This window comes from Mustela erminea, chromosome 7, assembly GCF_009829155.1.
Source record: "Mustela erminea isolate mMusErm1 chromosome 7, mMusErm1.Pri, whole genome shotgun sequence".
NCBI lineage: Eukaryota > Metazoa > Chordata > Mammalia > Carnivora > Mustelidae > Mustela > Mustela erminea.
The window spans coordinates 62,169,119-62,191,746 of NC_045620.1; the positions used below are offsets into that span (position 1 = coordinate 62,169,119).

The 22,628-nt window shown below is 41.0% G+C and overlaps 1 protein-coding gene across 2 annotated transcripts in view; it reads left to right on the forward strand.

Moving 5' to 3' along the window:
* The first annotated feature begins 4,944 nt into the window (after window positions 1-4,944).
* STPG4 (sperm-tail PG-rich repeat containing 4) overlaps window positions 4,945-22,628 on the forward strand; it is a 39,097-nt gene continuing 21,413 nt past the window's right edge. Inside the window, exons 1-6 of one of the 2 annotated variants that reach the window (XM_032351843.1) lie at window positions 4,945-5,103; window positions 7,046-7,105; window positions 8,418-8,675; window positions 18,318-18,382; window positions 18,593-18,647; window positions 19,900-19,984. In XM_032351843.1, the coding sequence (XP_032207734.1) occupies window positions 5,038-5,103; window positions 7,046-7,105; window positions 8,418-8,675; window positions 18,318-18,382; window positions 18,593-18,647; window positions 19,900-19,959 (564 nt within the window). In that variant the 5' untranslated portion in view covers window positions 4,945-5,037 and the 3' untranslated portion in view covers window positions 19,960-19,984. The remainder of the gene's footprint in view (window positions 5,104-7,045; window positions 7,106-8,417; window positions 8,676-18,317; window positions 18,383-18,592; window positions 18,648-19,899; window positions 19,985-22,628) is intronic. The other variant, XM_032351842.1, reaches the window with a different exon arrangement.

Below are 22,628 nucleotides of genomic sequence, written 5' to 3' on the forward strand. Positions count from 1 at the left end.
CTCTTGCTCTGAATCCGCGTCCTTTAATTACCTTGAGGTGGAACAGTTCTGAGAATCAAATACTGGGGTGGTTTTTACTTGGTGTAATTTAGATATGTTTTTTTTGTTGTTTTACTACCTAGATTTTGTTTCATTTTTAAATTGTGATACTTCCTCCGAAAGATTAAGACCTTTTGTAAGTGTACCTAGCATGGGAGCTGACATAATGTAGATGTTTATTGTTTCCAATCTTTTTACATATTTTTCAACTTTGGCATAATTTGTCCATATTAACTTTAGCCAGGCAATGATTTTAGGAATATTTTCAATTATAAGCAATCCAAGGTGGGGGGTTGTTACTATGTTTTTACTTCTATTTGCTAATGGTGCCTTTTCTTTTTCATAAAGCAGAGGAGAATTTTCAGTTGTCCTGCCTATCTGGGACATGTTTTACAAAGAAAGGTATCTTTAGAAGTTGGACTGGCAGTAACTAAACCTTGCTTTAGGTTTTGCTTTCTTCTAAACCATTGCTTTCTCTGTAATTTTAAGCTACTCAAAAAGTGGTTATCAGGGTTTTTGGTTTTTTAGCTGCATTTTAAATACTTAACAATATTTAATGAAAGATTCCAGAGCAAACCAGAGCCAAGATTAAAACATTAAAGTGTATTAAAACATTAAGTATACTAAAAGTATATTTATATAAAGTATATTAAAACAGTATAATACATTGATTATTGTAGCCACAGGTATATCTTCTCGGGGGGAGGTCCCTTTGGCAGGTTAGTGCCCATCTTGGACTATTTTAATACCATTTTTATTCTACCAGAAAATAAAAAACTGAATGGTTATTGAAGGACAAGAGAGAGAAGTGGGTTTTAAAGGGAAATTATAGGCATTGATAATCTTTTTTTTTTTTTTTAAGATTTTATTTATTTATTTATTTGACAGAGAGAGATCACAAGCAGACGGAGAAGCAGGCAGAGAGAGAGATAGAGGGAAGCAGGCTCCCTGCTGAGCAGAGAGCCCGATGCGGGACTCGATCCCAGGACCCCGAGATCATGACCTGAGCCGAAGGCAGCGGCTTAATCCACTGAGCCACCCAGGCGCCCCAGGCGTTGATAATCTTAATGGTGAATTACATTGTTACATATTAGGCAGACAGTCAGTTAAATAGGAAGACCTTCTTTACATGAACTGTTGAGTCAAAAGGAAGGCCAGCAAGATAACACGGGCTTTGGAGTTTCATTTCAACAAGTTCTCAGATCCCTGCTTGAGTAAACTTAGGTCAGTATTATCTAAGCTTCAGTTATCATACTTGCAAAATGGGTATAATTTACCCAACTGGTTTTTAACTTGTCTTTTGTAGTAGTGAAGGAAAAACACTTAGCATAGTCCTTGACATTTACAATAAGAAGAGTTCAGTTTATCTTACTATGCTGTTAAGCCACATATGACTCTAATACGAGTCAAAGTTATCTTTCTCACTTCAGTAGTTCCAGTTCCTACATTTTCAAGTATTTAACAAGGTAGAAGGGGGCACACTATTTGGGGGGGTACTTTTGTATATCACATTAATTGCTGATTTTTATATTCACAAAAGTCACAAAGTTGGCATTATTTAGATTTTATAGGAAATTGAAGGATACTGCATTTTTGTTTAGATTTATTTTTGAGAGTGTGGCAACTTGGGGAGGAGGGGCAGAGGGAAATGGGAGAGGGAAACTCAAGTAGAGTCCTTGCTGAGCGTGGAGCCAGACTTGGCTGACTTGGCTTGATCCTGAGATCACAACCTGAGCTGAAACCAAGAGTCGGACACTTAACCAGCTGTACCACCCAGGCTCCCCTGAAGTATAGAGCAGTTACCTATGTAACTTGTCATATTGGGTACGTACTGAGCTGGATTCATATCTCAATTCTATTTCCTACAACAGTGTTAAACTGGGTATCTTCACATCTTAACCATATTGCCTGTTGTGTTTTAGCCAGATTGTGGTAATTGGTAATCTTCCCTCTACTGTCTGTAGCATGTTTGCTCTCAGATTATTATTCTAACAAAAATCACTACTGCAGTTAAAAATAATCCATTCTTTAGGGTGTATTTTACAGAATTTTTATTAAAGATCTGATGCATAGAGAGGCACCGTTGACTTCTTAGTGTAGTCCCAGAGAGAAATGCCTCCCCACCCTTTTAAAACTGCTGTTAAGATAACCTGAAAACAAATCTTAAATTTTTTTCAGTGATACTTTAAAAGACTGTGTTTTTTTAAAGATTTAATTAATTTATTTATTTGACATATCACGAGTAGGCAGAGAGGCAGGCAGAGAGAGAGGAGGAAGCAGGCTCCCTGCTAAGCAGAGAGCCCAGTGCAGGGCTCGATCCCAGGACCCTGGGGTCATGACCTGAGCCAAAGGCAGAGGATTTAACCCACTGAGCCCCCCCAGGCACCCCTACAAGACTTTCTTAAGAGGACATTTTGTTTATCCTGCATGCTTAGTCTGTCTTATTGGTGAAGTCCTTGAAGTCATTGACCTATGCTGTTTCTATTTTTGAGATACTTAAAACTATTTTCTCATCTAGATGTTCTTTCTATTTCACACCTTGTATGGGTTTCTAGACTTCTCTGTACCTTTCATCATATTCTTTTAGTCTCTAGAGTACCAGTCCCTAGTTGGCTGGGCCAGTTTTACAGGCTCAGCCAAAATAAGAAAGTGAAATCAGGAACAGTGACTTTATTGAATCTCATACATTTGTGGAAACTCTGGTTATTAGCCTCTTGGCCTTATAATTTCAGTTGTGATTTCAAACTTGGTGTCTGGTTGTTTTTTTCCCCTCGTATTTTCGTATGTTGAATTTAGAATCCCACTAAGAGAAATGAAATGGGAGTAGCCTTTCCCTATTGGAGAGTACTCCCTTTTGAGTAGTCTCTCACTAAAAAAAAAAAAATCACCTACGGAATCTTGGGCCCTGCCTCAGAATCTGAATCTGTATTTTCGTAAGATCCCCAAATGTTTTGTATGCACATTAATTTTTGAAAACCAGTGTGCTAGTCTATCCTCTAAACTAGTCATTTATCCAAATATTTTAATCCCTCCTGTGTTCAGAAAACTCAGAATTAAGACAAAAACCTGGTTTGGGAAGTGTTTAAAAATTAGGGGAGAAACAATTGGTCAAAATGAATCCTCCCATAAAGATTGGCATAGGGTCCTTTGGGCTACAAGGGATTAATTAGGCCAGGGAGGATTTCTCAGAGGAGTTGCCTTTTGAGTTTGCCAGGCTGTCGAAGAAGGAAATAGCATTTTAGCATAAGGGCACACAAAAACGTGAAGATGGCATGTTTGGGGTTTCCAAGTATACATCAGAGTGTGAGGTTTTAATGAGGGAAAGTAGATGAAATTGGATTGTGAATTTTGCTTTTTGTTCCAAAGGGAATGATTGTCTGTAGTTAATACTTTGTGCCAGACATGGTTCCAAACATTTCACTCAGGTTGGTCTTCATAATCACCCTGTGTGGGTAGATACTGGTTTATTATCACATTTATAGACAAACAATAAATCACAGCAGGGAGTGGTCAAACCCTGGTAGTGGAGGAGAGGGATTCAGGACTGTGGGAGTGGAGTAATCAATGCAGCAGTGACAAATGGGGTCAAGATAGTTGGAGGAATCCGCGTTGAATTTGATGATCGGATCACTGGCTAGTTTACCAAGAGCAGTTTGAATAGAAAGTGTGTACACGTGTGAGATTAAGATGTCTTTAGGAGGGTGCCTGGGTGGCTCAGTGGGTTAAGCCGCTGCTTTCGGCTCAGGTCATGATCTCAGGGTCCTGGGATGGAGTCCCGCATCCGGCTCTCTGCTCAGCAAGGAGCCTGCTTCCTCCTCTCTCTGCCTGCCTCTCTGCCTACTTGTGATCTCTGTCAAATAAATAAATAAAATCTTTAAAAAAAAAAAAAAAAGATGTCTTTAGGAAAGTATGGGAGTTGAAAGAATGGAGTCTACTTTTGAAACTTGTGAAAGGAAGGAGAAACCTTACCATATAGCGGACAATGGGGTGCTGGAGCAAAACCTGGATTTGGACTCTGCCTCTGCCACTTCTATGTAATGCCCAGTCAACTATCTATGCTAAACTGTCCAAGGAAGCCTCTTTCCTCACCCATAAAATGGAATTACTCCCCTTGCAGTGTTGTGAGGATTAAATTAGATTACTCTATATTAAGTATTTAGAAAACCGCAGGTACTCCATAAAGTGGGATTAGTAGCGTTGACGGGTGGGTCTGTTTCTAAAGATGAGAATGTTTATGTAAAGCTTGAGAAGCTACAGCTAAAAGCTTGAAAGTGAAAAAGGACTATCAGGAAAAAAGGGTGGCCTTGCGTTTCACAGCTACGGAAGCCCGCTGTGTCTAGTGCTCCTAACGCCAGAGGCAGGAAAAGAGACACCCCCAAAATTTCCATCCGGAGGAGCTTAGAAACAGCCTTAGAAAGTGGGTGCTAGGGGTGCCTGGGTGGCTCAGTGAGTTAAAACCTCTGCCTTCGGCTCGGGTCGTGATCCCGGGGTCCTGGGATTGAGCCCCGTGTCGGGCTCTCTGCTCAGCTGGGAGCCTGCTTCCTCCTCTTTCTCTCTGCCTGCCTCTCTGCCTACTTGTGATCACTTGTCAAATAAATAAATAATATCTTTAAAAAAAAAAAAAGTGGGTGCTAGGGCTGATTTTTGGCGCTAAAGCGAAGTACGCCTACAAAACACTGTCTCCCAGCTTGGGGGCTGTGGGTAATTTGGAAAAGGCCCGTGGGGATTGTGGTACGCTCAGGCTCCCACAAACCCGTCTTTTATAAGCCTCCCTTGTGGCAGCGACCCACCCAGGGCTCCGCTGCGCCTCCCCCACCGCACGTGTGCGTGACCGGGGGAGCGATTTCCTGTGCACGCGGCAGGGCACGGGGCCTCGGTTCGCCCGCCTCCCCTCCCCACCACCGGACACAAAGCTGGCGGGTCCCCTGCGCACGCTCGGGAGCCCAGGGCCCCAGGCGCCTCCTGGCAACCAGACGCTGACGGAGCGAGGAGGCCTCAATGGATCAGCCAATCATCGCCATCACGTCCAATTCTCTAAGGGAAGACATGGCACCTGGCAGTTTGGTAGTCACCTCCACGGTACAGACGGACTTCCCGCGGCCCCGACTACCGACTGCCATGCCCGCCCCCCCCCGCCCCGCCCTCGGCTCCGGTGGCCGAACTCTCTCGTCTCCCTAACGCTGGGCCTTTGCGCCCCTTGGTTTGCTTCGCACCTCTCCCTGCCTTCCTCTACCTACCCAGCAGTCCAGTGGTCCTGATCTTTATCTGAGTGTATTTGGTTTTATTTCCTCTCCCCTTGCTCTCCTCCTCCTTCCATTCACCCTTTATTTTCTGTATTTCCTTTACTTCTTCCATACTACCAACTGCGCTGGACAACTGCTTTCATTTCCCCCTCTGCCCAGAGGATGGGTTTTAACGTAGCCGAACGCACACATTTGTGCCCTGTCTGGTATTTTAGTATTTATAAAATATCTTAAACTACCTTCGTTTAGTTTTTAAATATGTTTGGGCAAGAGATGTTTAGCCTATCTTTTGTAAAGTGCTTCAGCCCTAAAATGAATTTGCGGTGATGAGTGGGTGGAGTTTAGCTGGCTTGCCTTGGGCAAAACAAAACAGCAGCTGCCAATGACCTTCCTTTAGAAGTACTGTTTACTTCTCCCTTCTTCCCACTTCATTTTCCTGGTCCCCGGTAGAGGTGGGAGACTTGTCTTGACCTGCCTGAGAAAGTTTGATTTCTGTGACTGTAAATGTGCGACAGAGAAGATTCAACATAAATCTAATGAAGGGAACATATAGGGAAAAATTCAGACTTAGCACTGTGTAAGAAACAGTGGGTTTTGTTTTGTTTTATTTTTTAGAGAAATCCACATTTCATAGTAAAACTAAAGCCCAGAGATACTCATAAGTAGAGTGGGTATAAGTTGCTAAAAAGGAAGAATGAATTATATCAGTTTTACTGATTATTATTTCTAATGCATTGTTGCTCAAAATAACATTTTATAGTAATAACAAAAGCATTATAAATGGAAGTACAATTTATTGTTTTAATGACTTTACCCTAGTGAAAGTAGTACAAAAGGAAAAAACTATACGACTGTGTTCTGTTGGTGGTGAAGCTGAAACAAATGTGGAATAATAATAAATAGGTATAAGGTACCTAAGGTGGAAACCAAGAGCGTCCTTGGAAACTGAGCAATACCAAAATCATCTGCTTTTTAACTGGGCAGGTGAGGTGCTAAAAATAAAGGGAACCATTTATTGAGCACCGGGTTTGGATCCAAGTCTTTAAATGTATAATGACTTATTCTCGTGCCAACCTTCTTATGCCTTATTTTTATACTTCTAAGAGGGAATTGAGGCTCGCAAGGGTTAAGTAACTTACCTAGTGCTCCTAGTTAGTAAGTGACAGAGCTCAAGTTCAAGCCCAAGGTGATCTGGCTTCTCTGTCATTCTGCCTCTTTAGTGTCACATCTGGCTAGACAAGCTGAGAGAACTAGCTGTATCATATTTGTATTACACATGTTTGATAGTGTGTATAAAAACAGGAAAGGGCAGTTTTCAACATTTGCCATATCACTAGGAATTTGTATCCCAATATCACGTTAATTTGATGACTATGCACTTTCACCTTGAACTTCTAGCCCAATAACCTTAACCGTATATCTATTATGATACAATTTTGGTCAATTACATGACTCCTTCCTTCGTAAGAACACCAATTTTTTTTGTCACATCTAATTTTCCTTATGACATGTCTTTTGAGATGAGGCTGTTTAATTCCAAAGGGAATTTAGATGGGAACTCAGAAGCACTTTAAGTCATAAAATAGCAATTTAAGGAAATATGACAGGCAAAATTTATCATTATGTAGTTTTATTTTAATTCAGGCTGACCAATTAGACACAGGTATTGATTTCTTCAAGCAAATGTTTTATAAAATATATTTATAATTAACTTCCATGGATCACCTCTCAAATGAGTAAGCACATTTTATGTTTGTTAATAGAAACCAGTGCGAAAGACATCATCTGTTGAAAGAGAAGGATGGTGGAGAATAGCATTAACAGTATGTGTGTTTTGATTCTTTCTACTCATATTTCCATTGATAGTTTAATCAGCCTTAAATTTTAAGTCACTAAGAATTGTAAGAAAACAGTGGACCTTATTTTCTATTTACAATTTTATTTATTTTTTTTTTTTTAAAGATTTTATTTATTTGTTTGACAGGGAGAGAGACAGTGAGAGAGGGAACACAAGCTGGGGGAGAGGGAAAGGGAGAAGCAGTCTTCCCACTGAGCAGGGAACTCCATGCGGGGCTCGATCCCAGGACCTCACGACCTGAACCCAAGGCAGTTGCTTAATGACTGACCCACCCAGGCCACCTCCCTATTTATAATTTTTAGTACCAGCATCTGACTGAGAAACTAACTTTAAAATTTGGATGCAGGACAAAATAAAACAACTCCAGGAATCTAGGTATTTTACAGGATATCTAGATAAGATCAATCTAGTTTATGATCTTTGTGAGCTTACACAAGAAAATGCCTCCATTCTATAAAAGGGGTTTGAGTTTCAGTTTTTATCTTAGATGGTATCGAGTTTGTGAGAAGTTCTGTTAAGATGGTCAACTTAGGAAAGCAAGGTGGTAATAGATGAAAAAAAAGACCAGAGGATCCCCTATGCAAGAGATAGCATTTCCATATTGTAGAAGTATTTCCTGTCCAGACCCTTCATAAGAGAGGGGCCCATGGGCCAAAACTTTTTTGAAATGGAACTTATTTTAATGGTAGAACCAAGCCATGTGCTAAGTGGAAATTCGGCCACAAAAGCAGCAGGGACTAAACTTGTAGGTCTGGCCATGCAGCCACTCTGTGGCTGTGCTGTGAAAGTACCAAACCTCCTATTGGACTGATGAAACCACGTGTTCTGCCAGCTCCTCCTCAGTCTCATGTTCTTATTTTTCAGCTTTTCATTTGAGGGCTAGAGAGAAACATGTAGTACCCACCCAGCAGAAGTAGGCTAACTTTTTTTTTTTTTAGTCAAGAAACTATCCTGAGTGGTCTCAAGAGAGACCTGACATTTATAGCCCAATTGCATATCAAGGTTTTGTATCTCTGAAGTTACTTTTTAAAAAGTTAATAACTTCCAACTATGGCCGCAACCCATTTGCTGTCATCCAGCAACTGTCTCAGAAAGGAAAGGATCATGATTCTCTTGAAATAGGGTTCTGTCAGGAGTGTTTACTATATTTGATAAAATTTTATTAAACCTTAAAACAGCAAGTAATGCTTCTTAAGAGTGACCCTTCGAAGAATGGTGTTTTAGGAGCTGTTACCAGTTTGCACACTGATCTGAAAAATGATGTCAATTTTCCACAGAATACTCCTATCCCTGGCACTTACCACTTGAAAACTTTCATTGAAGAATCCCTATTAAATCCAGTGATAGCAACCTACAATTTTAAAAACGAAGGAAGGAAAAGACCACCTCTTGTGCAAAGAAACAATCTGGTACTAAATGACCTTCCCCTGTATGCACCTCCTGACTTCTTGGACTTGTTAAAGAAGCAGCTGGCCTCATACTCATTTAAAGACAAACCGAGGTCAAGTGCCAGCACGCCGGTTTACAAAGATCAGGTAAGGTGTTCCTAGCAGCTGGGTTTTTGTGGAAAAGCTACCAGTAGCCCCTGAGGAGAATATCCTATGAACTTTGAGTTCTTCCCCAGGGGAAATTGAAAACCTATAGGATGCCTTATTGCCTACAGAAATCAAACAAGGGCTTCCTGATTTGCAAGTACGTCACGTCCAGCAGGATTTTCCCCTGTGAGGCCTCCTTAACCTGAGAATACATGGGAAAAACTGTTCCCTCTCCAGGCACTCTTGGAGGGATTCCCCTGACTTGGGGGAGCTTCTGGAAATTTATCTGTGCTTGGGCCATACTTCTATTTCCTCAGGCAGTTCATACAGTGTACCCTCTTCTTCCAAAGAGAAAATTTTTCCAGTAAGTAGTACCCTTTAATTAGAGTGTGAATATAACCAGATACCATAGGGAAAGCTTTTTAAAAATGTCTTGTAGAAGTGAGCCCTGCGGTACCAGGAAGGTCACATTCTACGCTCTGCTCTGCCAGTTCATTCATAACACTGGAAATAAGAGCACCGCTGTGCTTCCAGTCCTGGGCTAGGTTCTGTGCAGAGAAGATGTTCCCGACTGGGGAGTATTTGAGTAAGAATACAAGAACAAATATATCAAGTGCTAAGATAAATAGCATGGCAGGAAATGCCAGGGGTATTCAGTGTAGGCTGAGTTTAAAAGCTGGAAGGCTCCCGAGATTAAGTAGGACCCAAGCCGGACCTTGAATAATACATGACATTTATGTGGCTCTTAATAGCTTACTGTGAGTTTCCCCACGTATTCTCATAGTTGTTCTTCCCCAGCATTCTGAAATAGGCAGAACAGATGTTACCCCTATTTTTTATGTGAAAACCATGGTGAGTAGATACTAAGTCACTTGTTCAGAGGCACGTAGATAGGGTAGGTAAGGCAGTACCTACTGAGTTTCTGAGCCCAATTTGGTGCCTTGTCCAGAGCGCCTCCAGCTGTGAACGAGCGGCAGAGTTCGGGGGTGTATAAAGGGAGGTGTTCAAGGGAGGGGCGTAACACTGTGGAAGGCTGGCAGAGAGAGACTTGTGACTTGGCCTTTGGGACTGGGGACTTGAGGCCTCCCATTTAGTAAAGATTTCATTTATTTATTTGAGAGAGAGAGGGAGAGAGTAAGAAAACGTGAGTAGGGGAGGCTCAGAGGGAGAAGCAGAATGCCCACTGAGCGGGGATCCCCATGCGGGGCTCAAACCCCAGGACTCTGGGATCATGACCTGAGCCATAAAGCAGATGCTTAACTGACCGAGCCACCCATGAGGCCCAGGCCTCCCATTTATAAAGAAGCTAGTATTAGTATCAACCCCTACAACTTTATCAGAATATTGTGATAACATGAGAAGAAATGTATTGCCACTGGAGGTTGAATTATATGCAAGGGCTGTGGTTGTGGAGATGGACAAGACATTTTCAGCAGGATGAACCTGTCGTAGCTAACAGGGAAACCCTTCTACTGTTTTGCAAATTATGGCTTTGAAACAGGGCAGAGTGATAAATGCTCATTGGGTAAATCTTATCCTGTTTGCTTCAGTGGATGAATACAAACACTAAATTATGCTGACTTTTATGGCTCAGTATCGGGTAACCATGCTACATGTGAAATCATTCTGGCCACCCCCAGGGCAGAAGCCTCCTTCCTCCTTCTGCACCACTGTTTGCTGCCCTTCTGTTTCCTCTCTTCTTGCTTTTAGGGGTTATTGAGGGTAGGTCAAGGCCCACTGATGAAAGGAGAAAACATAGAAGGTTGGTATTAGGCAAAATCTAAAGCTTTAAAAGACCATAAGAATTTGGCTTAACCAGAGGGGTAGATAAAACCTGAAAACAAACTCTTTCTGTTTCTTTCTCCTCTCTCTCCCGACCTCCCGCAAAGGATTGTGCTGTAGAAAATGGAAGAATTAGATGTTTTCCTAATTTGCTGTTTTCAAAGGCTCTACGACAATGTTCTCAGGAGGAGAGACATTCAGATGTGGCATTGTTTACTCACCAATAAAATTCACAATTCTGTTTTTTTTTTTTAAACGCAAAGCTCAGTGAAATAATAATTTGAATCTGAAGTAGATAGAGTAGACATTGTTATTTATTAATATGGAACTATATTCTCCAGTTTCACAATTTTTAATAGAAAATTCACTTTATACCCGCATTAGTGCTGCTTTTTTATTTGTAAGAAATTTTTTGCTATTTTCAACACCTTTATTCTGATGCATGTAACTCACTGGAGCATCTGTATCAAAGACTCAGATCAGATGTGGATGTGTGTGTGTGTGTGTGTGTGCGCGCGCGCGCACGCATGCGTGTATACTCATCTATGTCTGGCTCTTTCCAAAGAATGTTTGAGATGGCCCTATGATTTTTACAATAATTCTTTCTGTATTTATGTTGGAGGAGTAATAGGTTTTTGTTGTAGGACATATGTGCAGATGTGGGGCTGTGTCTCTCCCTGTCTACAGTGTTATGAGCATCTCTTGGCCTTGTTGCCATCCTCCAGTGGCCCCTGGGTTTCTCCCAATCGTTTCTGGATGATTTCAGCTCCTTCGTGCCCCCACTCTCTTCAAAGCGCCTGTCATGATTTTAATACACCCATGTGTGATCTTCCAACAACCTGGCTTTTCAGTTTCTTGAATTCTCCTCTGCCTCAGCCACTCGCTCTTTAGAGTTGTTTTGTTTGTTCGGTTGGGGTTCTTGGCTTTGTTGTTTTTTTGTTTTTTACACTCCTTAGAGTTTTTCAAGACCAATCATTTTAACCCTCCACAGTCTCAACTGCAGGCAACCCATTCTTCTCACCCTCTCCTAATCTTCTGGTTCGCTCACCCTAGCACCCTAACCCCTCCCCAGATTTTTCTGTCCTCCCCATCCCTAATCCATGGATCTGACCTCCTTTTTCAGTGCCTCTGACTTTCTGATGTTTTCCTTCCTTGCGGAGCTTCAGGTCCTTGTCACTTTAGAGTCCCCCTGCACACACCCGCAGTCCCTGCCCAGGGGGCTTATCTTACCTGTCTAGCAAGGCTGTCACACTGGTTAAGTCCAAGTCTCTAGGAACTTAGTCCCTGCATCCATGTTGCTGAATGACTAGCCTCATTTTAAATTCTTCACCTTTCCTGCCACTGAACAGACTTCCCTGGTGTTTTCTCAGCCACTCTTGCAAGTGGCTTTATCTCACATCTCCCCTCTTTCCAAAACCCCAAGTCCTCATCCTCAGCCCTCCCTCTTCTCTCTTCTCACCTCCTTCAGCGACTTCTCCCTGACTTCTTCATGTAGGAGCACCCGTGACCCTCTTCCCCATCTACACTCACTTCCTTGGTGATTTCATTCAGCCCCAAGGCTTTGGACACCATCTAATTTTTGGAGATTTCCAAATTTATATCTCCTTCCCAGACTTCTCTCTTGAGCTCCGAACTTGTGTATCCAACTGCTTTCTTGACCTCTGCACTTGTATGTCTAAGTCAGGGTTTCTCAACTTTGGCACTATTGACATTTTTGGATGGTACAGTCCTTTGTCGTGGGGGCTGTTCTGAACTTTGTAGGATGTTCAGCAGCATTCCTGGATAATTAGATGCCATAAACGAAGTAGATGCCATTAGTAATCCCCCTCCCAGTTGTAACAACCCAAACTGTCTCCAGACATTGCCAAATGTTCCCTGGGAGTGAGAAGGGGGTAATAAAGCCAGCCAGCCAACCAACTAACCAACAAACCCATCTCCTTCCTGATTGAGAACCTTTGTGACAGTGGGTGTGACCTCTGAGTGGCTGTTCTCAGGGTCAGCAGGTTTATTGGGACTTGGTTTCATCTCCCTCTCTTCCTGCCCCTGGTCTCCTGGCTGCTGCTTGAGCTGGCCACTTGCACCAGTCCTTGCATTGGATCTTCCTTCTTCTGGAATGCTCTTATTCCATCTATCTGCATAGCTCACTCCATCTCCTTCTTCAGGTCTTTCTTCAAGTGTTACCTTCTCAATAAGTCCCATTTAAATTTACCACCTGACACTCCTGACCTTAGGAGGGAATCCTGCCCTTCTTATTTTTTCTTTAGCATCTGTAGCCATCAATACACTTTATAATTTACTTGTACTTTGCATTTATTATTTGTTGTCTGTTTTCCCCCATTGAGCTTCATAAGGACATGAGTATTTATCTTTTTTACTCACTGTTACATCTTTGCCTTTAGAGCAGTGTCTGATGATTAATATGCATTGAATGTGGAATGAATGAACGATTATCCAGCTCTTTGATATCTGTCTGGGTCTTACTCTATTTGTTTCTTTGGATGTGTGATTTTCTTTGACCCTGTGTACATTGTTCACTGTTCCTCAAAACTGATTTTCATGAACCCTAAGACCTAAATGAAAGTGTTTTCCATCAGGGAAGGCTTGCTTTTGGTTCTGCTTTAGGGGTAGCTACCAATCTGAGGCCACTTGAAATACACTGCTCATGTATTCTTGGGGCACTCCAGTGATGGCACTTTGTGAAAGGGACCAGTCCATAGTTACAGTCTCTCAGTAGTAGATTTTTTCCCCCTTTTTCAATTCTGCTTAGCACCAAGGCAACTCTGTGTACAGACTCTTAGCATTGGGTGATATGGGAGGGCTTACTTTCAGAAAGTGCTCTTCTAAGGTCTCTAATTCCTGTGGGTAGGACCCCCATTAGATCACCATCACTGATGGGCCTAAGGTTTGGCCTCTGGATCCTCATAAGAAAATGCAGCTCTGCTCTTCTGCTGAGTTTAGTCTGAACCAGCAAACATCCTCTGGGCAAAACTTGGCCACTTAACCTCTCTGGCTTCTTGCTATGTCTTGCTTTGGGGTTCTTAAATTTCCTTATTCTCTGCTTAGCAATTTCTTGTCATTTTAAAAACTCTTGCTTATTTGCTTTTAATATTTTATTCCTCTTTCTAGTAGTTGTCTGCAGTGAGAAAGCTCATCATCCAAATAACCTAGCTCACCACTAATAGAAACCAGACCTTTTTTCCCCTTAGAAATATACTGTGAATCTTTTCCGCACCCTTATGTGTTCTCTACATCATCTCAAATAGCTGCATAGTATTCTACTAGAAGGACATATCCTGATGTATTCAGCATTTTCTGCTGTTAGTCACAGAGTGGAGTAGCTGGGGAAGGGACTGCAGCTAAGTCTTTAGAGATGCATTGCCAAATGCTTTTACAGAAAAATTGTGCCATCCTGCATCTCTCTCTTGCAGAATATAATAAATCTGGTACCATTTTACATCCATTGTTTATGTTTTCAACTAAAAACATGGATCAAATGACTGAGATGGGAAATGTTAAAGTATAAACTTGAAATCAGCGTGCTGGGGAGCTCCTGAACAACCCGAAGCCCGCTATGTCTGTGCCAGTCTCCTGACCATGCACAGGAAAGGAATAAGATAGTGACTCCGCCCCTGTCTATAGCCAGTGAGTCAGTGACCATGCGGCTTCCACACTTTTGCACTGAAGGGTAAAAATGAGTCATGTTCTTTTTTTTTTTTTTAATTTTTATTTCAGATAGTTAACGTACAGTGCAATATTGTTTCCTGGAATAGAGTCACATTATCTTATAATCCAATTGAAATAGATAGTCTCGTTTAAAAATGAAGAAAGGATATGAACTGGCAATTCACAAAGAGACATACCAGTTCCTTAAAAAAAAAAAAAAAAGGCACAAAGTGATGCTTGGCTTCAGCTAATAATTAAATAATTACAAAGGAACAAAAGCAGCTAGACACTTTTTTTTTTTTTTTTTTTGCCTGTCAGATGATCAACAGTTTAAGTTTGATGATACCCGTTATTGGCAAAGTGGGTATGGAAACATATTCTCACACACTGTTTGTATAATACAAATTGTTGCAAGTATTTTGGAAGGTAATTTGGTAATTCCTAGCAGCTTTAAAGGCATATAGTAAGGGATTCCTGGGTGGTTCCATTGGTAAAGTGTCTGCCTTCAGCTTGGGTCATGATCCCAGGGTCCTGGAATCAAGTCCTGCATCAAGCTGCTTTCTCAGTGGGGGAGCCTGCTTCTCCCTCTGCCTGCTGCTCTCACTGCTTGTGTTGTGTCTCCATCCCTCTCTGACAAATAAATAAATAAAATCTCTTTAAAAATGCATATAAATCGGTGCCTGGGTGGCTCAGTGGGTTAAGTCTCTGCCTTCGGCTCAGGTCATGATCTCAGGGTCCTGGGGTCGAGCCCCGAATTGGGCTCTCTGCTTGGTGGGGAACCTGCTTCCCCTCTCTCTCCCTGCCTCTCTGCCTACCTGTGATCTCTCTCTCTGTGTCAAATAAATAAAATCTTAAGAAAAAATTTAAAAAAATAAAAATAGTGAGGTGAATCTATGTGTTGATATGGAAACATCTCCAAGATACATATTAATAAAATACTCAAGCAACCAATATTTATAGTGTAATTCCATTTGTATGAATGAAAACAGATATACCTATATATGATATTAAATGCTTCCTTTCTTGAGAGTTATTTAAGCAATCATTAACAGTGATTTCCATTTGAGAAGTAAGGGTTACATAGGGCACAAGGAGACTTACCATTATTTTGTTCTTTCTGTAGACTTTGAATGCAAGCAAGTAATATTCTTTCCAATCATGCTCATTTGTAAAGAAATCAAAATTTTCTCCAACATTTTTTCTATTTTATCTCATTACATTTTCCATTTTAAAACTTTTCTTATTTACTTCATAGGTTGGGAACATTTCCATGAAAATCAGAAACAAAATTTTTAAATTGCTTCAAACTTCTGTCCAGGCTTTTGCCTTGGAAGATGAAGCTCACATAAAAGGAAACAAAATTTGGCGATCCCGCCTCTCCCAACTCTCAGGTCAAAGGGGGATTGTCAGGCTGGAAAGGCACCCCTTTTAACTTAGAAAATGAGCCAAGGGAAGAAATGAGCCAAAGTATCCATTTTATTTTTGAATTTTTTATTATTTAAAAATTTTTTTTAAATTTATTCATTTGAGAGAGACGTAGAGAGTGAGCAAGGGCACAGCAGGGGAGAGGGTCAGAGGGTGAAAGAGAGGGAGAAACAGATTCCCACTGAGCAGGATGCCCAACACAGGGCTTAATCCCAGGACTCTGGGATCATAATCGGAGCAGACCCTTAACCGACCAAGCCACCTAGGTGCCCCTATTTTATTTTAATTTTTAAAAAGATTTATTTATTTTTATTTTAGAGAGAGAGAGAATGGGGGTGGGGAGGTAGAGAGAGAATCCCAAGCAGACTCTCTGCTAAGCAGAGAGCTCAGTGTAGGGCTTGATCTTGCAGCCCTAGGATCATGACTTGAGCCGACTAATGTTGAGAAAATCTGGTGATTCATTGATCGTTGTTAGCTGTGTTTATAGCTGTGAAGACGATGTCTTTGAAGACACGTTAATTTGAAAAGCATTGCATGGTAAAAATAATGGCTGGTGGAATTTTCAACAGAATGGTTTTGCATTGACAAAATACCCAAGGAGAGAAAACTTGTGCCCAAAGAGGGGCTGACAAATAATATTATAGGGAACTAGAGACTTAAATGTTAGGATAATGAAATGCAAAATGTAGATGGAAGAACTCATTGTGTATTTTTAAAAAGATTTATTTATCTGTTTTAGAGGAAAAGCGTTGAGTGTGCCAGCAGGGGGAGGGGCAGAGGGAGAAAGAATCTCAAGCTGATTCCTCACTGAGCGTGGAGCCTGTGGTCGGACTCCTTCTTAGGACTCTGAGATGGTGACTTGAACTGAAATGCTATGACCCCAAAGAAAGCGCTGGCTTAAAATACATTCCTGTGCTCCCATGGTATGATTAAACAAACAAACAAACTCATGTTTCCTTGGTGTTTATTATGTCCAGGGAACAATTAACAAGGCACAGGTGCATCAGGACAACGTATGTATTTCATCATAAAATCTGTATTTACTGATATTATCACTGTAGCCACAAAAAGCTGCCCCTGCAGTCAAAACGGTATTAATATGTGAAAGACAGCTGTGGGGCAAAATAGAACAGCTGAACTTCCTTGTAGCAGATTATGCCAGGGTTTGGATGCCTCATTTTCAGCAGAGGCAGCCTTGTATTTCTAAACCTGGTTTTAAAATAATAGGGGTGGGGGAGATTGTTCACTTCCAGGGAGGCTTCTTTCCAGGATTTTGTAACACAAGTCCTTCTTGCCAGCTCCTTCAACCTAGGTATTTCTGGAGATTGGGTCAGTCTTCTTTCCCCTGGCTCCTAGTTCTCCTTCCCTCTCTTTCTCCTCTCTGTCACACACCCCAGTCTCTGTGCATACCACTTCCTGACACTCCCTTCAGTCACATACTCCTGGGTTAATACCTGTAGATCCAGAGATGATGGAGCTTCCCAGGTACTTTGCAACAAGCTTGGCAATGGACACACAGTCTCTTGCAACATTCCTCCTTAAAGTGTCCTCCATGACCGCTTTGAGGAAGTTCTGCCTTCCCTGAAACCTCAATCAAATTTCAGTCTTTGCCATCTTTAAACCACTAGGGTGGATTTATTTATTTAATTATCCCGCCCCAACCCCTGGCTTTATGGAGGTACGATCGTTAGAGCCCACATATGAGTGATACAAAACAGTATCTGTCTTTCTCTGCCTTATTGCACTTGGCAAAATGTGCTCCAGTTTCAACCCTGTTGTTGCAAATGGCAGGACTTCTTTTATCACAGTTGAATAATATTCCTTTGATACACACACACACACACGTATGATCATACATACGATCACACACATATATAGCATTTTTATCAGATGTATATATTCATTACCCACTCCTCCATCAGTGGACACTTAGGTTGTTATTTCTTTTTCTTGCCTAATTATTCTGGTTAGGGCTTCCAATACTAAGTTGAATAGGAATGGAAAGAGTGAACACCCTTGTCCTGCTCCTGACTTTAGAGGAAAATCTTTTAGTTTTTCACCGCTGAGTATGTGAGATTAGGTGTGGGTCATTAGTTGGTTTTAATCTCTCTCAACTCCCAAGTCTCCAATTTGTCTTTTATCATTTTATTTATAGTATTTTATATTAGAATTGTTTACATAGGGGCACCTGGGTGGTTCAGTCAGTTAATCAATCCCCAGGGCCCAGGGATCAAGTCCCACGTTGGGCTCCCTGCTCAGTGGAGAGCCTGCTTCTCCCTCTCCTCTGTCTGCCATTCTGCCTACTTGTGCTCTCTCTTCATTGCTCTATCAAATAAATAAATAAAATCTTAAAAAAAAAAAAGAATTGTTATGTATGTGCTTTCACACTCCTACTGGCCAGGAGCCATATCTCCCTTACCCTTATATTCCCCACCACACCTAGCAGTGCTCTACCCACATAGCAGGCTCACCAAATGGTAGTTGAATGGATTTGTTAGGTCTAGTACATTTAAAATATGATCAATTTTACAGAATTCTTCTATGCACCCTCTCAGGCACACTATCATAAAGTTTACCATGAAGAAGGACTATTTGTTGAATGTTTTCAGGTTTCATCTTTGAAAATGAACTTTTCCCACTATTAAGACTGAGAATAAATGACATAACACTGTATGGTCATAAAATAAAGGATTACAAATGAAAGGTAATAAGATAAAGTGAGCTTAAGACCTGTATTAATCTATTTTTGGTGTCCTCGTCCATTCTCTGCAGTCAGTTAAGCTCTCACCAGGGCAGTATGATCTACTTCCTGCACCGGTTCCCAAGCACGCTTCCAGGTAACTATACACCTATTAAGTTGCTTTTAATAATTTCACTATTGCCTTTTAATTTATATATTTAACCAATACTAATGGCTTTTAAACCTTATTTATGCCCATCATCTCTAGACTAGCATTTTCAAATATTTAGTGAGAGATAGGAAATAAATTAACAATGTTCCCATATTAAAAAATAGATTTAGAACATCTTTTTTTTTTTCCACATAGGAGCTTCGTATTTCGTTCTACAGTTCAAAGATTTCCAACAGGCTGCTTCACTCCTGTAAGTATATTGCAGACAATTAAAACATGATGAATTTGATGTTTAAAATATGCAGTGGTTCATTTTGACATATCAAGATTAACGTTTTGATCATTTTAGTAGATAAGCAATGAATGATTAATATAATTGATTTAAGATATACTTAAAGTATATCTGAAGATATACCAGGACTTCAAAGTAAATAACCCATTTGTGTCAAGGTATAGAAGAAAAGTAAAAGCTCTTTCCCTTTCTGTAGGTCTTGACTCATATCCCCTTCTCAGTGAAGTCACCAACAGTCATCTGTTCAGAATTTCCTGTTCCCCCTTCCTTGGTTTATTTTTCTCCATCTTGTTCATCACTATATGATACACTACTCTCAGACATTAATCTATCCTGTTTTATCTGTCTCCTCCCACAATGTAAGCTTCAGGTAGGAGGAGACTTTTGTCTGTTTTTGTCCTGTATACATAACACCTAGAAAAATGGCTGGCACATGGTAGTTATTCATTTAATTAATTAGTAAAATCATCAGAGATGTTCAATAGATCATTGTATTTACAACAAAAAGGAAAAGTATCTCTGGTTTCTTTCAAAAATGTGAAAATGCCTTCCTGTTTCTATGGATTTCCAAATATATGGCCATGTGTTTTGGTAAATATGTACTTCCTTAGATAATTAACTAGTAGAATGCCAAAAAAATAAATAATTATATACATATTTTGAAGGACTAAAGCAATATGAAATCACTTTGGGGTGGTTTGATGGCTTGAGTTACCTATTTGTAGCTAAAATCCCAGGGAGAGAAAGATATACGGTGAACATCTGAAAGAGGAATTTAGATAACAGAATTCAGAAACAGACCCTAGACTATATAGGATTTTTGTATTTGATAAAGATGGTATGACAAATCAGTAAGGAAAGGAAGAGAATATTTTTTGCTGAGCAATTGGTTAAATAACTTAGAAATTAAGTTCGATTCTTCCTACCACATAATGAAGTAAATTTCATATTGATAAAAGAATTAAATGAAGCATAAAACCAGAAGAAAATATATTAGTCTATGTCTAATTTTAGGGTAAGGCAGATTTTCTGAGATCAGGACAGTGGGTGAACTGCAAAGAAGAAGTATTTGATTTAACCACACAACATTTAACATTTCCTGTATATCAGAAGACAAACTGTAAACAAGGCTAATTCGGAACATTTATTTTCAACATATCCAGCAGATAAAGGGCTAATGGCCTTATTTAAACTTCTCTTAACAATCTAGAGGAAAAACTTCAAAAGAAAAGTAAAACAGATGAAGGCCAGAAGTGGACCATTCATGTAACAAGAAGTTCAGATAGCCAACAAAGGTGAAAAAATTTTGATCCCACAATCAAATGTGAGAAACTGAAAGGCTGACTGAAAACTTTTTGTATGTGGGTGGTGTGCTGGGTTGAATAATGGCCCCAAAAATGTGGCCATGTCCTAATTTTTAGAACCTGTGAATGTTACTTTATGTGGCAGAGACCGCCCTGCTGACATGAAGGATCCTGAGATGGGGAGATGGTTCTGGATTCTCCGGTGGGTCCTAGATGCACTCACAACTGTCCTTATAAAAGGGAGGCAGGGTGAGGTTTGAGAAGGGGGAGAAGGCAGTGTGGTCACAGAGGCAGGTGTTGGGAGTGATGCGACCACAAGCCTAGGAAGGTGGCCCTCCTTAGAAGCTGGGGGCACAGGACGCTGATGCAGATGGGGATTATGTCCAGTGTATTTCACAGTGGATTGATGGGAGGAGGACATGGTTTTTCCTTTGGGTATCCCCTGGGCCTTTTCTTTTGCACATGTCAGTAGCTTCAAAATGACTCTTCGGCCTCTGGCTTAGGGTATAGGCCAGGGCTTGGCGTATAGGCCAGATGCCGGTGTTCTGGAAGCTGAGTCAGGGAAAAGGCTGGAGGTCTCACCGTTTGGTGTGTGGAGAAGTTAACTTAATTCCTGTTTTTGGTAAAGGCTCCTACCCTCAGCGTACCTGGGACTCCTGCATCCAGTTGTCTGGTGCAGTTGCCCCAGAAATGCACCCCCTGCCCTGCTTAGGATGCAGGAAGCGGGGAAGGTGGAGGGACCTGGAGAGAGGAGGTCTACCAGTTCTCCACCCTCCATTCCCACCTCGCAGGGGCCTCATGCCTAAAATTCCTGACCTTCTCTTGGGTTCTGTGGAGCATATCAGCCTGCTCCCTTGGCAGTTCAGCTGTCTCCACTGAGCCACATCAGGTCCCATTTCTCCAGGGTGCTTCACGTCTTCGCCCAGTGTGTTCTCTCCGTTGGCCATTGTCTCTTCTCTTGGCTCTGTGTGTGTACAGAATGGGAGGTGGCTAGTTCTACTTTTCTTATTTGATGGGAGGAATGGAAATAGTTGACTTTGGCAGCAAGCAGTCAAGACACCTGGATTTTTTGTCACTGGGTAATAACTCTGTCTCCCTTGAAATATAGGTTTTAAATGAATGCTGTGAGTTAATAATGATTTGTTTACTATGAGTAAGGATGGACTCAGTCAAAAATAATTTGATTTTAGTTCAGGTTAGGCATCCAGGACAAGCCGCCTGGAATGTGAAATAGCACAAGCCAGTTGATTCTGACAGTTTTTGCCTTTGTTCTCATTGCTTTTGTGGAGAGCAGATTTTTCAAGATCCTTATTCTGCCATTTTCATTGATGTCACCTCATCCATTCTATTTTATAAATAAAAGTGATTCACTGATTTAGAACATCCTGTCCTTCAACAAAGTGAAAAGAATACTTTCATGGAAACTATTCTAAGACAAAGAGAGAGCCCAGGGCTGTGATTCATGTCTGTCCTAAACATGCATTCCCAGAGCAGAATGTGGGTTTGGTTTAGATCCACAAACTTATAAACTGTAGAAAGCAAACTCCTTTGATCCCAACAGTGGGAGATGGTGGTGAGCTGTGTGGGTATGGTCCTGAAATACTTCTTACCATTCTCAAACCTTTTTGAGATAAATGTAGTAATCTTTAGTCCATTATAATATGCCACCGAATTTTTTTAAATTTTCTTTTTTTTATTAACATAGAATATATTATTTGCCTGAGATAAAATGCCCCTTAACTTTTACCCAGGTAATCTAATTGGATTGATTTTATCATTCAGTTTTGTTGTTCTAGAAATCAACATTATAATCCCAAAACTGTTAAGGACTCTTAGAATTGGAAGAAACTTTATCAATGAGCTATTGTTGACCGTTGAACAACACGGATTTGAACTGTGTGGACCGCATATATGTGGGTTTTCTTAAGTAAATACAGTAGAGTACTGAAAATGTATTTATTTTTTCTTTCTTGTGATCTTCTTAATATTTTTCCTATAGCTTACTTTATTGTAAGAATATAGTATACAATCCATACAATGTATAAAATACATGCTAATCCACTATATGTGTTATGGGTAAGGCTTTCAGTCAACAGGTGGCTATTAGTAGTTAAGTTTGGGGGGAGTAAGAAGTTATACATGGATTTTCCACTCCTCAGGAGTTGGCGCCCCAACACCCACTCTGTGTAACAGGGTCAACTGTATTCTATTAGTGTTGGCTTTGATGATGAAGGCCATCATCCTTCATTGAGTGGTTTCTGGTGCAGGTGCATTTAATCTTCACAGCAACTTGGCAGGTTAATATTCCATCTCTCCTTCACAGGTCAGGAAATGGAAGTTAGTTTACAGACGTCATGGTTATCTAGGAAGTGGAGCTGTGACTTAGACCCCATCTCTGGTGACCTCAAAACCTGGGCTCTAAGCTGTGCTGCCTAGTGTGTGAGCATGATCAAGTGACTTGCTTAGTGCCTTTGCACATTTAGAGCTGGTCTGGGGTCAAATCCAAGTGGCAGACATTGTGTTGTCTCTGGCGTCACCATTTCTCACTGATGACTAAGGCTTGTTCATGGGCCCAGGTTGGCCTGCTTGACCCTTTTTGCAGTAGGATGAGCTCATAGGTTTCTCCGTCCTGGGA